Below are 14,091 nucleotides of genomic sequence, written 5' to 3' on the forward strand. Positions count from 1 at the left end.
AAAGTATAAAAATCCATTAAGAGGTTAATTATGTAACCACTGAATTGTAGAAAAGTAATGATTTATATGACCTGACCTAGACAGCCCAGGCCAGCTTGATCTCATCAGATTTCAGAAGCTAAGCAGGGTCAGCCCTGGCTAGTATTTGGATGGGAGACCAAGAAATACAGACAATGGCAAACCACTTCTGAATGTCTCTTGCCTTGAAAACCCCACAGGGTCACCATAGCTCTGACTTGACAGCACTTTCCATCACCACAATTATTTATATAGATACCCTTACAGTTATACCCATATTTCATAATAGTTAACATTAACTGATCTAAATAACTATTACCCTGGTTCAATTCTCTCAACCACTTTTGCAAATAATAATACTCAGAATCCCCTCACCATTCACAAACATGCACTGAAAATGTTGCAACAGTGTCCTTTTAATATTCATTGGCTGCCTTGTTAGTGTAAGCGATTTCCCCCCCACCTGCTACTGAATATTCATTATTCATTATTTTCCTGCAATCAGTTACAAGCATGATTAAAATAGTGGTTCCATATAGTACTTAGTGTAATGCTATATTCCGCACAAAATCTGGCAATGTTCATCCCCATGGGCAAGATCCTACCATATGTTTATGAGGAAACAAGTTGTGCTCACCCCAGGGTTCCTGCTTCTCCCTGCAATTTTCTCTTTAAATTTTGGTCCTTTGTATTTCAATCACTTTAATGCTTCTGCTTCTTGTACAGTCATGGTAGCTACAGCACTCCAGAATCAATCTGTAGTTACCAGTTATTTTTGTCTTCTTGTGTATTAATTATTGTTTTTCTTTTTGCCAAAATAATTCCTCAATTGGTTTTCTATTTTAAATTGTGATAATTTCATAATTATGCAATTACAGTAATTAAAAGTTAAATTAATGATCAACTGCTTTGGCTGCAAACAGAAAAACACCAAGTAAAGCCTGCTTCTTCTAGGAATAATAACTAATGATTAAAGACTGATTAAAGAAGGGTGCAGTCATCATGGCTGAACTGAAAATAACTAATCAGAGAGACAGAAATTGCTGTAAAAACTTGTAAAAGCAAAATTTAAAGGAACAGTAGCGTGAGAATCCTCAATAGCTTTGCTAGTCCACACTGAACAGGCTAGCACTGCAATTGATTTTATGTTTTTAAAAGGTCATCACAAATTAGACCTAAACAAGAAGGAAACTCTTTGAAGATGAAGTGCTGTCAATAAAGTGAAAACTACTCAATGCAGATATAAAGGGGAGGGGGGAAGTGTACACTGTATCAGAATTCTCATTTATAAAAACTGAATGAAAGAATGGCATCAATTCTAACAGGTTGGTTCAAGAGCATCAGTTAACCATCTTAAATTCTGTGAGTCAGTCACAAATCTTGTTTCATCACTGGTGAAATTAGTTCCACAAAGTTCACTTGGTTTTCTGTTAATAGTGGCTGATTTTACACTCATTGTTGATTCTGATTTTTTTGAGCACTGAATTAACCTGCTAGAAATTCACATAATATTATTGGATCTATATTCAAAATTTTGCTCCTCACCTTTTCTGGAGTTTTATTTCTACACTTGCAGTGGTTTCTAGACTTATGGCTTTAGATCTGAATCTGCAGAAAACCCCAGTTCAAAAGTACTCTTGTAAAGTGAGGAGCAACTCCAGGGTGAAACCACTTTTGGTGCCAATTCAAGAAAATGAGTGTAAATGACTTTGGAAAATCCAAAGCAAGACAGAAGTGACAGTGCTATACAATGTAGATGAGCACTTTTAAATGTGCACTGAGAGAGAATCTTCTGCCCAGTGTAGAATCAGCCATTAATGAGTAGATGCTGGCTGCTGAGAAAGCTTTAACTCTTAAATGAGAAAGAATAATCAACGGTAAAGGGAGAAAGAGAGCTAATTGGTCAGTTTACCTGAACATTGCATGATCGATAGCTTCGGGATGGTCCTACACAACTGGATCCACCATCTGTCCTGAAAGACAGACAAGCAATCTGCAACAGCTCAGAAAATATTAGAAATGCCATAGCTATATTTATTACATTTACATCCCATCTTCTATCACAGAATAATAGCTAAGCCCCTGCCCTAGCAAGTAGGCATGACAGGCAGTCATAGCAAACCAAGGCATTTTAAATGCCACCCTAACCATCTGGGAGCCACTGTTCTCTGAGTAGCAGGGATAAGGTTTAAGTTTCATTGGATTTATATCCTGCCCTCCCTGCTGAAGCAGGCTCAGGGCGGCTCACAACCAGTAAAATAATAACAATTGAACAATTAAATAGTTAAACAATTAAAGCAAATTAAACAGTTAAAACAGTTAAGAACAATTAAAACAGTCTGGTGCTAATCATATTTTATGTTTTCTCGCTTCAGATAATGTTCAAGTTACCAAATTCAGCATTCCAAGACATAGGGTTGCCAAGTCCAATTTAAGAAATATTTGGGGACTTTGGGAGTAGAGCCAGGAGACTTTGGGGGTGGAGCCAGGAGACATTAGGGGTGGAGCCAAGATCAAGGCAGTGACAAGCATAATTGAACTCCAAAGGGAGTTCTGGACATCACATTTAAAGCGAGAGCACACCTTTTCAATTCCTTCCTTCCATAGGAAATAATGAAGGATAGGGGCACCTTCTTTTGGGGCTCATCGAATTGGACCCCCTGGTCCAATCTTTTTGAAACTTGGGGGGTATTTGGGGGAGAGGTTCTAGATGCTATACTGAAAATTTGGTGCCTCTACCTCAAAAAACATCCCCCCCAGAGCCCCAGATATTCGCAGATCAATTCTCCATTATTTTCTATGGGAATAAATCTCCCTAGGGAATAATAGTTCCCAGAAGACATTTTCCTCCCCTCCCCCCGCTTTCTGACGACCCTGAAGCAGGGGGAGGGCTTCCAAACCAGGGGATCCCCTGCCCCCACCTGGGGATTGGCAACCCTACCAAGACAACTCACATTGTTGGCCTCCTGTCACGACTCAAGGGGGTCTTACCAAGTGCTGCCACCACTCTGGGTTAAGGGTTCTCCTTGAGAAGGTCCAGAGTCCCCTCCCAAGTCCTTCAGGCCTCCTATAGCTTAGGCCAAATAATAGGCGTGAGGACCCGGCAGAATGAACAACAAAAAGGTTTATTTTAAAGTCAGTGCTATATAAATTAACAAGGTGCATAAAACAGTAAAAGGGTGGGGGAAAATAAAAGTCCTAATGCGTCTTAACGTACAGTCTCTAAACTACTAACCAGCACTCACCCCTTTTCCTTAGGTGAGGGAGCTTTCCCCAACTCAAGCTCTTCAGGCACAGCCTACCTCTAACTCAGGCTTCCAGGGAAAGAACACCCACTTCCTAGGCTTTGTCTTTATATTCTCTTCCCAGACCCCACCCCTCTCTGAGCCTGTTTCCTCCAAACCCCTTGCTACCCAACCAGAGGGACAGACGGGATCCTGGGAGATGTAGGCTTTTCTCAGTAACCCCTAAGCAGGCTTCCCTGGGGCCTGCAGGCCTCGCTAGGCCCAGGATCATGACATTCCCCCCAGCCCCCCACTAGACCAAATCATGGGGTCTGGCAATCTAGATCCCCATCTATGAGATCTACCCAAAATGGGGTTGCCTTGGAAAACCAACCATAAAACATTAATACACTCAAATAACAATAGAACCCAATTATACACAATACAAGCACAATCTCTATCGCAGGAGCTTAGGGTTTGGTAGTTTGGCTGCCTGTAGCCACCTCCCTCCAGTTTCCAGAACCCATGAAGCGGCCTGAACTGCATCTACGATCCCTTTGCAGTAGCAGTTTGTATCTTCTCCTTCCTGTCAAGTGGGCACCAGGCCTCACAGAACCTTTCCTTGGAACTGCTTGCTTGAGTCCCACCACCCGACCATCCACCGTATGTGGTGCAGCTGCCAGTGCAGCATTTGCCTACCCCTGGCAAGAATAGGTCACCAACTAGGGTTGCCAAGTCCAATTCAAGAAATATCTGGGGACTTTGGGGGTGGGGCCAGGAGACTTTGGGGGTGGAGCCAGGAGATATTGGGGCGGAGCCAGGAGCAAGGGTGTGACAAGCAGAATTGAATTCCAAGGGAGTTCTGGCCATCACATTTAAAGGGACAGCACACCTTTTAAAATACCTTCCTTCCATAGAAAATAATGAAGGATAGGGTCACCTTCTTTTGGGGCTCGTAGAATTGGACCCCCTGGTCCAATACTTTTGAAACTTGGGGGGCATTTTGGGGAGAGGCACTAGATGCTATACTGAAAATTTGGCACCTCTACCTCAAAAAACAGCCCCCCCAGAGCCTTCGATACCCGCGGATCAATTCCCCATCATTCCCTATGGGAATCGTTCATGGAGGTGCATAATGGCTGTGGGGGTGGGGCTTCCCCCGCCAGCCAGCTGGCTGTGGGAGGGGGGAAGCCTGTAAAACCGGGGGATCCCCCACTGGGACCTGGGGATTGGGAAGCCTATCACCAACCCAAACCCACAGGAACGTTTTGTCTGTGGATCTCTCACTACTACATAGTGAGTGCGCCCCAGGTTTCAAAGTGTTCCCTCAAACTGTCATTAGTGGTCTCAAAACTCGGGCCACCAACAAACAGTTCTCTCACTTGTTCTGGTTCCTTAGAACCTGGTCCCTGTGAATATCTTCTTTTCCTCTTGTCCTTGCAGACCACTTTGGGAGAGTGTTCAGGCTCCGTCGCTCCTTTCGCCAGCTTGCCTGCCTCTCTTTCCTGCCATCGAAGCACCTGTTCAGTCAAATCCTCCCCTATAAACATTGCCACTGATGTGTTTTCATACACAGCAACTTTCCATGTTCTAGTCTAACCCTCATTCTGGATAGGTATCCTGGTCACTGGAAGAGTAACTTCTTCAGCTTCGTTGATGTGCAGCACCTCCTTCCTTCACCTGGGAGGAAATACTTCGGGTCCACGAGAGAACGATGTACAGAAGTCAAAAGGGAAGCAGTGTCTCACCAGGCGACAACACTATGCCCTTTCACAGTCATTTCCCTGTGGTGACACTGAGGAATATGCTCAGGGTCCAGTCCAGAAGAAGTGAGCCCAGGGCCTGTTGACATCGTGTGGAATGCCACAGTAGTGCTAGACTTTGGGCACTGACTCTGGATATGCCGTAACTCATTACAGAAATAACAGCGGGGTACCTTCCAATCTCCTGTTGGCAGCTTCACACCAGCACCTGTAGAACTAGGAGACTGTTGCTAAGACAGTTCTTCCTTTACTTCAGACTCCTCCTTTGCACCAGGATCAGGAGGGAGCTTTGGGCTTTCCTTTGGGCGCCAATCACAACTGGTGCTGGATCTCCACCCTCCATATGCCTCAGCCAGGCGGTCTGCCCACTGTCCAGCTTCTTTGAGAATGGAAGGGCTCTTGTCAATCAGCGGGCGTCTAATGTGTTCAGGAATAAGAGTCAAGAACCGGTCAATGCACATTAAAGCCTTTACATCTTCTAGAGTCTTAGCGTCAGCTACTTCAAGCCATAGGTCATAGGCCTTCCCCAGCATATACATTAATTGTGGGTAGGACTCCTTGGGTTCAGGTTTCACTTCCTTGAAACTCTTGTGGGCTCCTTCTTTGGAGAACCCAACCCTCTCAAGCACTCTCTGTTTAAACAGCTTGTAGTCTGATCTCTCTTCACCTTCCATCTGCCCAGACACTGAAGCCAGAATTCCACTTAGCTGGGGACTCAACTTCTCCATATACACTTCTGGGGGAAGCTTGTAGTCCATGCAAACTTGCTCCAAGTTTTGCAGTAATTCCTCAATGTCCTCCCCTTCCTTGTATAAAGGGTACTTCCATCTATCCCCTCACACAGCAACATCTGGAGGAAGCAGCCCCTTTTCAATTTTTGCCAGTTCAAGCTCATGAGCCAGCTTCATTTTCTCTCTTTCCAGCTCCATTCTGGCTGCATTTTCTTCCTTTAGCATCCTTTCTTTCTCTAATTCTATCTTGGCTGCATTCTCTTGTTTTTGCAGCTCTACTCTGTCTGCATTTTCTTTCTCCTTTTGCAGCTCTATCTCCAGCCTGGCCTTGAGGTCTGCCTGCTTAATTTGCAGCTGAAGGCGCAAGGCCTCCTCACTTGGGCATGCCATCTCTCTGTCTGGTGTTTTCTCCTCAGACATCAGACCAACAGCCTCTGGATGGGTCTTTGCTCTAGGGACAGGCATGTCCTTTGACTTCTCTTTCCCCGACCGGAGGAGCATACACTAACTATCTAGACTCACTATCCAGTTGACCCAAGAGCTAGAAAATAAACAAAACACCTTTTCACGGCCTTTACTAGACCTTACTTGGTCTTGCTAGCATCTTCAGAAAATGTGACTTTATTAAGCCAGCAGCAGCAGCAGCAGCAAAAAAAAAATCTATCAAGGCCACTCTGCCTCACCAGGGTCCAAAACTAGTCCACCCCACCGCTGCAGCCACCATGTCACAACTCAGGGGGATATTACCAAGTGCTGCCACCACTCTGGGTTAAGGGTTCCCCTTGAGAAGGCCCAGAGTCCCCTCCCAAGCCCTTCAGGCCTCCTGTAGCTTAGGCCAAATAATAGGCATGAGGACCAGGCAGAGTGAACAACAACAAAAAGGTTTATTTTAAAGTCAGTGCTATATAAATTAACAAGGTGCATAAAACAGTAAAAGGGTGAAGGGAAAATAAACAAAAGTCTTAATGCGTCTTAACTTACAGTCCCTAAACTACTAACCAGCACTCACCCCTTTTCCTTAAGTGAGGGAGCTTTCCCCGGCTCAAGCTCTTCAGGCACAGCCTACCTCTAGCTCAGGCTTCCAGGGAAAGAACACCCACTTTCTGGGCTTGGTCTTTATATTCCCTTCCCAGGCCCCACCCCTCTCTGAGCCTGTTTCCTCCAAACCCCTTGCTACCCAATCAGAGGGACAGAGGGGATCCTGGGAGATGTAGGCTTTTCTCAATAACCCCTAAGCAGGCTTCCCTGGGGCCTGCAGGCCTCAATAGGCCCAGGATCATGACACCTCCATTCACATTACCTGAGATACAGCAGCTTTGTTCATACATCACAGTGAACACATGTACCTCCTGCATGTTCATTCATACAGCTGTTTGTAGGAAAAAGCCAACAACACGTGCCTGCTTTTCAAATAAAACTATGAGCCAGTGCCAGGATAAGTGTAGGGTTTTAATCATATGTTCATCTCTACATGTATCGAATGTAACATGAGAATTACTCAATACACATATAAAGAAAAAACAAGTGTACACTGTACATGGATTATACATTAATTCACTGCAACCTGTAAATTTCAGGAAGCCCAAGTGGGGTGGAGATGCTAAACCTGCAACAAACTCTTCAGTAGACACTTCTCTACCTGCTCTCCAAGTTTGGTGCAAATTGGATTTCAGGAGGCCAAGCTACAGCCCCCCCCCCCCCCAAAAAAAGAGGAGCCCCCCCCATCTAGTCAGTTTCACTGGAAACAAACTCCTTTAGCAGGATGAAAACAAACTCCTGATCAACATGTGCCCAGACATTGGCCCTGGCTCCTGACAGTTTACAGGGCCTAGCCCTTGGACTGGAGGAACAAAGCAAGGCTGGGGGATGTCCTTCCCCAGGAAACCCTTCAAAAGGGGAGGGTCCCAGGCTACAAGGGAGAAGGCTGTCGGAAACCCCCTTATCCTTGTAACGGAGGCCTTCTCGAGGCTCGCCAGGGAAAAAGGGGAAGCTGGAGGGTGCTACATCCCCAAATTCTCTCCTACTACATAAGAATCTGACACCATTACCTGACCCTTGGACTTTTTTTTAACTCTGTCTTTGGAATATGTGACCTGACCTTGGACTGTCTTCTGACTTTACCTTTGGATTGTGTTCTCAGACTTTGGGCTATGAACTGTGAACCCCTCCTGTCAGAGTCAGACCCAACAGTTACTGGGACTTGTCTCCCAGCTAGTGGGCAAGACAGAAAGGGAGAGCATTGACTGCTCTGATGCCACTACTATGTCAGGCGATAGAATCTCAAGGCAGTATTCATAGAAACAATGTATACTTTATTGGAAACTCATAGCTGGATACAGAAGTTGAGACTAATGCCTGAAATCAGGCGGTTACTATTCTTAAGAAATCTACATCAAAGGCTTCTCTAAACAAAGTCCCCATTCCCATAACATAAAGGGGTGAAGGTGCAAACTTTCACACCAGGGCTTTGGCTTATCGTCTTTCCCTGGGAAGATGCCTGGCGGCTGTGTTATCTACCAACGGTCGCATTCTTTTGTTCTTAGTACAAAAAGTCCATATGGTTAGTATTCTACATTTGTAATATATTTAAAGTTACAAAGCCTGGAAAAGTCATAGCTGGCCGCGGTCACACTCACCATTAAATCCATCCCTAACCCATTGCTATTATACCCCACAGCTTTTTTACAACGAATTTCCTGATCAGACATCCCTCCATCCTTCAGTTCTAAGCAGCATTGGTCCCGTCGCTGGTTGATCAGAGGTCTCAACCGGACCTCTTTTTTTGAGATGGCATTCCACACTCACGCAAGCGTAGTACTTGGGATATTGTGCTTGGCTTTTTTTTTGAAAAGGTGCCAGAAAAGGTGGGTGATCTGCCCCCCCCCTTTAAACACCCAGAAAGGAAGGGGAAGCCCAGGAGCTCTCTTTGCTGTCTCTTCGCCTGGCGGGGAGACAGCAAAGGTGGGTGATCTTCCTCCCCCCCCCATTTGAACACCCCACCATGGTGTTTAAATGGGGGGGGGAGCATGGCAACTCTCTTTGCTGTCTCTCCAACTGGTGGGGAGACAGCAAAGGTGGGTGATCTTCCTCCCCCCCCCCATTTAAACACTCCGCCGTGGTGTTTAAATGGGGGGGAGCACGGCAACTCTCTTTGCTGTCTCTCCGCCTCGCGGTGAGACAGCAAAGGTGGGTGATCTTCCTCCCCCCTCCATTTAACACCCTGACGTGGTGTTTAAATGGGGGGGAGCATGACAACTCTCTTTGCTGTCTCTCTGCCTAGCGGCAAGACAGCAAAAGTGGGTGATCTTTCTCCCCCCTCCATTTAAACACCCCGATGTGGTGTTTAAATGAGGGGGGGGAGCACAGCAACTCTCTTTGCTGTCTCTCTGCCTGGCAGGGAGACGGCAAAGGTGGGTCATCTTCCTCCCCCCCCCCCCCATTTAGGAAAGGTCCCCTGTGCAAGCACCAGTCATTTTCGACTCTGGGGTGACGCTGCTTTCACAAAGTTTTCATGGCAGACCTTTTACGGGGTGGTTTGCCATTGCCTTTCCCAGTCATCTATACTCCCCCCCCCCCAGTGTTGAAAATAATTAAGCCCGAAGTCTGGCTCACTCAGAAGAAAGCCCCAAATGCAAAACTGCTGTGTATGTTACTCATAATTGCTCCTATGTATTGGAATTGCTTGTATATTGCTTATCTGTAGGTGTTTTTTTTTTAAGCCAAAGACGGGAGTGGAGTTGTCTTGGAAACCGCTAGGTTAAAAGTGCAAGGGAGGGGGAGGTTTGCTGAAACGGGACGCTTTGCGATGCTTTTGAGCATGTGTATCTAATTGCTAGGCAGATTGTGAGGGGGCCCCACCAATTTGTGGGAAGAGAAACTTTAGAGTTAGCCAATTAGTGTGGAATTTGACTCACTCAGGAGAGGTGAGATAATGAAGTAATATAGAGTTTCCATATAAGGGAAGGGGGTGCTGCTTTGTGGCCGGGAGAAGTTTAGATTGTAAACTCTGCGCCGATGACCTCTCTGGTCACAGGGAAAGAGAGGAGGGGTGTGTGCGTCGGGAATGCTTTAAAACTACAGCTTGGGCGGAAAACGGCAGAGAGACTGCTCTTGCCTGACGTCTGTCTCTCACAATTGCAATGTGTTTTTTACAAATAAACCTTTGGATTTTGAGCAAGAAGTCTCTGCCTGGTAAATTGTTCTGGGTTTCAGGGCCGTGGCCCCAAAACCGGTTAACACCAGCAAGCTGGGTACATATTTTACCGACCTTGGAAGGTTGGAAGGCTGAGTCAACAATTGCTGGAGCAATGATATCATTTGGAGTGGGCTCTCGCAGGGAAGCGGATGTGCGCTTGTGACAAGTCAGCTACAATGGAGCATTCAAACATAGAAAGAATGCGCAGGAGTCGTTGGAAGCATTCTTATTCCGGAGTTAATGTACTATCAAAAAAGTCCACATCTCAGTTGTGGTAGTTCGGGACACAACAAGCCAACGACCATTGCCAGATGCTGATGTTTGGACAACCACATAAAATCTGACATGCATCTGGCTTTCATTCATGCCCATCTCATCAGTTTATGTGTGTCTGACCTCGGCCAGTATCAAAATGACAAACAGCACAGGGTTACCTGATGTCCTCTTTTTAGAGGACAAGTCCTGTTTTTTTTGTGTCCAACCTCTTATGGGGTCTTTTCTTTTTTAAAACCTAATGAAAATGTCCTCTTTTGGTGTTGGAAGGTTAGGAATATTCCTAACTAGAAGCAATTATCATAGCTTATAGTAGGGGTATTTAAAATGAGATTTGTCAATAGTGATCCCTTGTTTGAAGTAATCAGTCAGGAAATTTGTCCTCTGTTTTGCTTTTTAAAATATGGTAACAATAAAATACCATAAAGATAAACAGAAATGAAACAGCAATTTATTGCTATTCTCCTCCTATCTGTGTGCTGGCCCAGACTTTTTTTTTGTGAGTGTGTAAAATAACAGCATTTATTATTTGTTGCAGATGTCTTTCTTGCAGACAGTGCTTCTGCTATGTGAAAAAGAAATTTCCCCAACATCTAAATCACAAACATTTGTGGCCTCCACGGAGAGCATCTATAGGGATTGAGACAATGTAAATGTTTGTTTAAGCACAGGTAGCTGTTTTGGTCTACTAGAGCATCAGAAAAAATAATATTGTTGTTAGAACTAGCTAATGTTCACGAAACAGCATGTGCTTTTTCAATTTCTATAAAGCTGTTTACCAAGCCAAAAAATAAATAAATAAAGGGGGAAAAGATTCCTATGGAATGCAATTCCACAACTATTAAGTACCTCTGGGACATTGTCTATGACATCTCTGTAGAAGAACAAGGCAACTCCTCGCCCATTTCCATTCCATTCCATGAACTCATCTAGCCCTTGATCAAAATTTTTAAAATGGTATGACATCCAACAGTTCTTAACTATGGCTAGATTGTGCCATTGTTTAGGTTTTATGAAAGATGGACGCTTCTCCTCAGTACAGAAATCCATCCCTTGCCCCTTAAAAATGAAACCACAGTAGCAAAAGCCACTAGGAAATCCCTCCAAGGCTATAGTAATAATGCAATACTTAAGGAGAATTACACCTGTTTAGGTCAACTGAAGTCAAAGATGCCATTACCATTCTCTGCGTAAAGGATATAGCACTACTATCTTTAAACTGGAGCTGTGGTACATTATTTTTAAAAAATCTGGAAAACAGTATCAACATCACATTCAGGACTCGGAAATAGAAGCAACTACATATTTTGCAATACTCAGGAGAGAAAGCTGGCTTTTGAAAACACTGTAAGGCAAGAGACAAAAGGGGGTGGCAAAATGCCTGTTTAATAGTTTTCTGTTTGCTTACATAAGACTCATCTGTTTCACCCATAACTCATAATTTCTACTGGGTGCAGCTCTGCTTGCCCTAGCAGGCCCAAGCATTTTACTGCGATATGCTGCCCACTAAATGACGTTAGTGAGATGATGTAGTTTTAGTACTAATAATACTCCAGCTGTGTCTATAGTTTCTGCTAGCAGAACAGCATCTGAATGAAACTGCCAGTTGGTTTTAAACACCCCAGCACAGATCCATTCTTCTTCTGAAATAGACTTGTGCAAAATGTTTGAATATGGCATAGTAGTTAGGTTACAGTGTTGAACTGGAATCTGGGAGAACCAGGTTTGAATTCCCATTCTGCCATGGAAGCTGACTGGGTGTCCCTTGGGCCCATCACATAGGTTAACCTAAACCACACAGCATGTTCATGAGGATAAATGTTGTAGAGGATAATAACATAAGCTGATTTGAGTCTCCAAGAGGGAACAAGTGGAGTGTTTAAAGAAGTAAATAAATACATACATACTATTGTTAGGTAAGGGAGAGAAGGTGGCATTGCATAGCCTGATCTCATCAGATCTCAGAAGCTAGCAGTGTTGGTAATTGGATAGGAGAGCACCAGGGTGGACTTTAGAGGAATGCAATGGCAAGCCACCTTGTCAAAAGTCCTCACTCCAACCCCAGGGTAAGGACTTTTGTTAAGGGAATGCAGCTAGAAACAAAGTTACACAAATACCAGAGTGAGACTGCTTTCATTCTAGTCTTAGTAGATGCCACTAGTCCTTTTCAGTCTATCCCAACCACTCAGAAACAAAAGGACAAATCTCCCAGCCTTTCAGGGAATTAACATGAAAGTTAACCTTGCAGGATGGAGCTGCACACTGAGTCTTGAATTGCAAAACAATTTCTCAGTAGATCGTCACTGGATCAAGCTTTCTGGAATTAGATTTGAGCTCAGTGAAGGCAAGAACCACAACAAGATAAAAATATAATTATTTTTAAGGTGCAAAAAATAGTTTAAAAAAAGACGATGAAGAAAAATAAAAATGCTCAGCATTTCCATCTTTAGCTAATACAGTAAGACAAGGTTCCAAGTTACCAGATGTTAATCCAAAGGCTGAAGGTTTCAGCAGCAAAGTGGCTCTTTTCTCCAGAGATACCCAGGGCCAGCAAGGTGTATGGCCCACCTGAGTAAGCAATTCAAGATAGATGCCAGGAGCACAGTAACTGCATAGTGGAACAGTCACCATCAAGTTGAGCAAAGTAGCTACTGAATGGCAAAAGCTAAATGGCTTTATAGTAAGGGACTCAAATTGACTTCGGGCCTGTTTAGCCAATCAAAACCCTGAGATGTGATGTAACTCTCAGTGTTGCTGGAAGGCCCAGCGTGTGGGAGTAAGCAAACCAGGCAAATGCCTAGGGTGCCAGCTCCCAGCAGGAGCAGGTGCCCCCTCCACGCTCATGCCTTCTTGAGCCTCATGGCTGGTCAGCAGCACCCGCCAAACTTGACCCGCGCTGCAGAGGGAAACTGACCAGTGTTTTTTCTTGGCTTTAAGGGTTTGGGAGAAGTCTCCTAACCCCTTAGAGCCAAGAAAAAAATGGGGCTTTCCCTGTGCAGCGCTGCCAAACATGGCCAGCACTGCAGAGGGAAACTGACCAGCATTTTTCTTGGCTTTAAGGGGTCAAGAGAACTCTCCCAACCCCTAGAGCCAAGAAAAAATGGAGTTTTCCCTGTGCAATGCCGCCAAAATCAGCCAGCACTACAGAGGGAAACTGACCAGCATTTTTTCTTGGCTTTAAGGGGTCAGGAGAACTCTCCCAACCCCTAGAGCCAAGAAAAAAATGGAGTTTTCCCTGTGCAATGCCACCAAAATCAGCCAGCGCTGCAGAGGGAAACTGACCAGCATTTTTTCTTGGCTTTAAGGGGTCAGGAGAACTCTCCCGACCCCATAGAGTCAAGAAAAAACCCGGGCTTTCCCTGTGCAACACGGCTGAATTCAGCCAGTGCTGCAGAGGGAAACTGAGCAGTGTTTTTTCTTGGTTTTAAGGGGTCCGGAGAACTCTCCTGACCCCTTAGAGCCAAGAAAGGGGTTTCCCTGTGCAATGCCTCTGAACTTGGCCAGCGCTGCAGAGGGAAACTGACCAGCATTTTTTCTTGGCTTTAAGGGGTAGGGAGAACTTTCCCAACCCCTTAAAGCCAAAGGGGGGGGCTTCCCCTCTCCAGCGCCTGCCCAGCGATGTGGAAGGGGACGCGCTGAGCGTCCGACTGAAAAATCTATGTGGGGGGGCGCATTGGGGTTCTAACTTGGGAGACAAAACCCCACGCGCCAGGCCTGGTTGCTGGGCTCATGCTCTGTGGCATGACTTGACTTGACAAAAGGAAAGAGAAATGAACCTTGGCTGGGGGATTCCCCTCAGCATCTGGAAACCCCATGCCCCCTCCCCAAGCCTCAGATCTGATTGGCTGATGGCTGTACCTGGTGGCCTTTGTTTTCTGAAGCTGCCT

The 14,091-nt window shown here is 45.2% G+C and overlaps 1 protein-coding gene across 2 annotated transcripts in view; it reads right to left on the bottom strand.

The window, feature by feature from the left end:
• PAPLN (papilin, proteoglycan like sulfated glycoprotein) overlaps nt 1-14,091 on the bottom strand; it is a 172,653-nt gene that overhangs the window by 79,358 nt on the left and 79,204 nt on the right. For both annotated transcript variants that reach the window (XM_060261820.1, XM_060261819.1), the window contains exon 4: nt 1,931-1,991. In XM_060261820.1, the coding sequence (XP_060117803.1) occupies nt 1,931-1,991 (61 nt within the window). The remainder of the gene's footprint in view (nt 1-1,930; nt 1,992-14,091) is intronic.

The sequence above is a fragment of the Heteronotia binoei genome, chromosome 21, assembly GCF_032191835.1.
Source record: "Heteronotia binoei isolate CCM8104 ecotype False Entrance Well chromosome 21, APGP_CSIRO_Hbin_v1, whole genome shotgun sequence".
NCBI classification, from domain to species: Eukaryota; Metazoa; Chordata; class Lepidosauria; order Squamata; family Gekkonidae; genus Heteronotia; species Heteronotia binoei.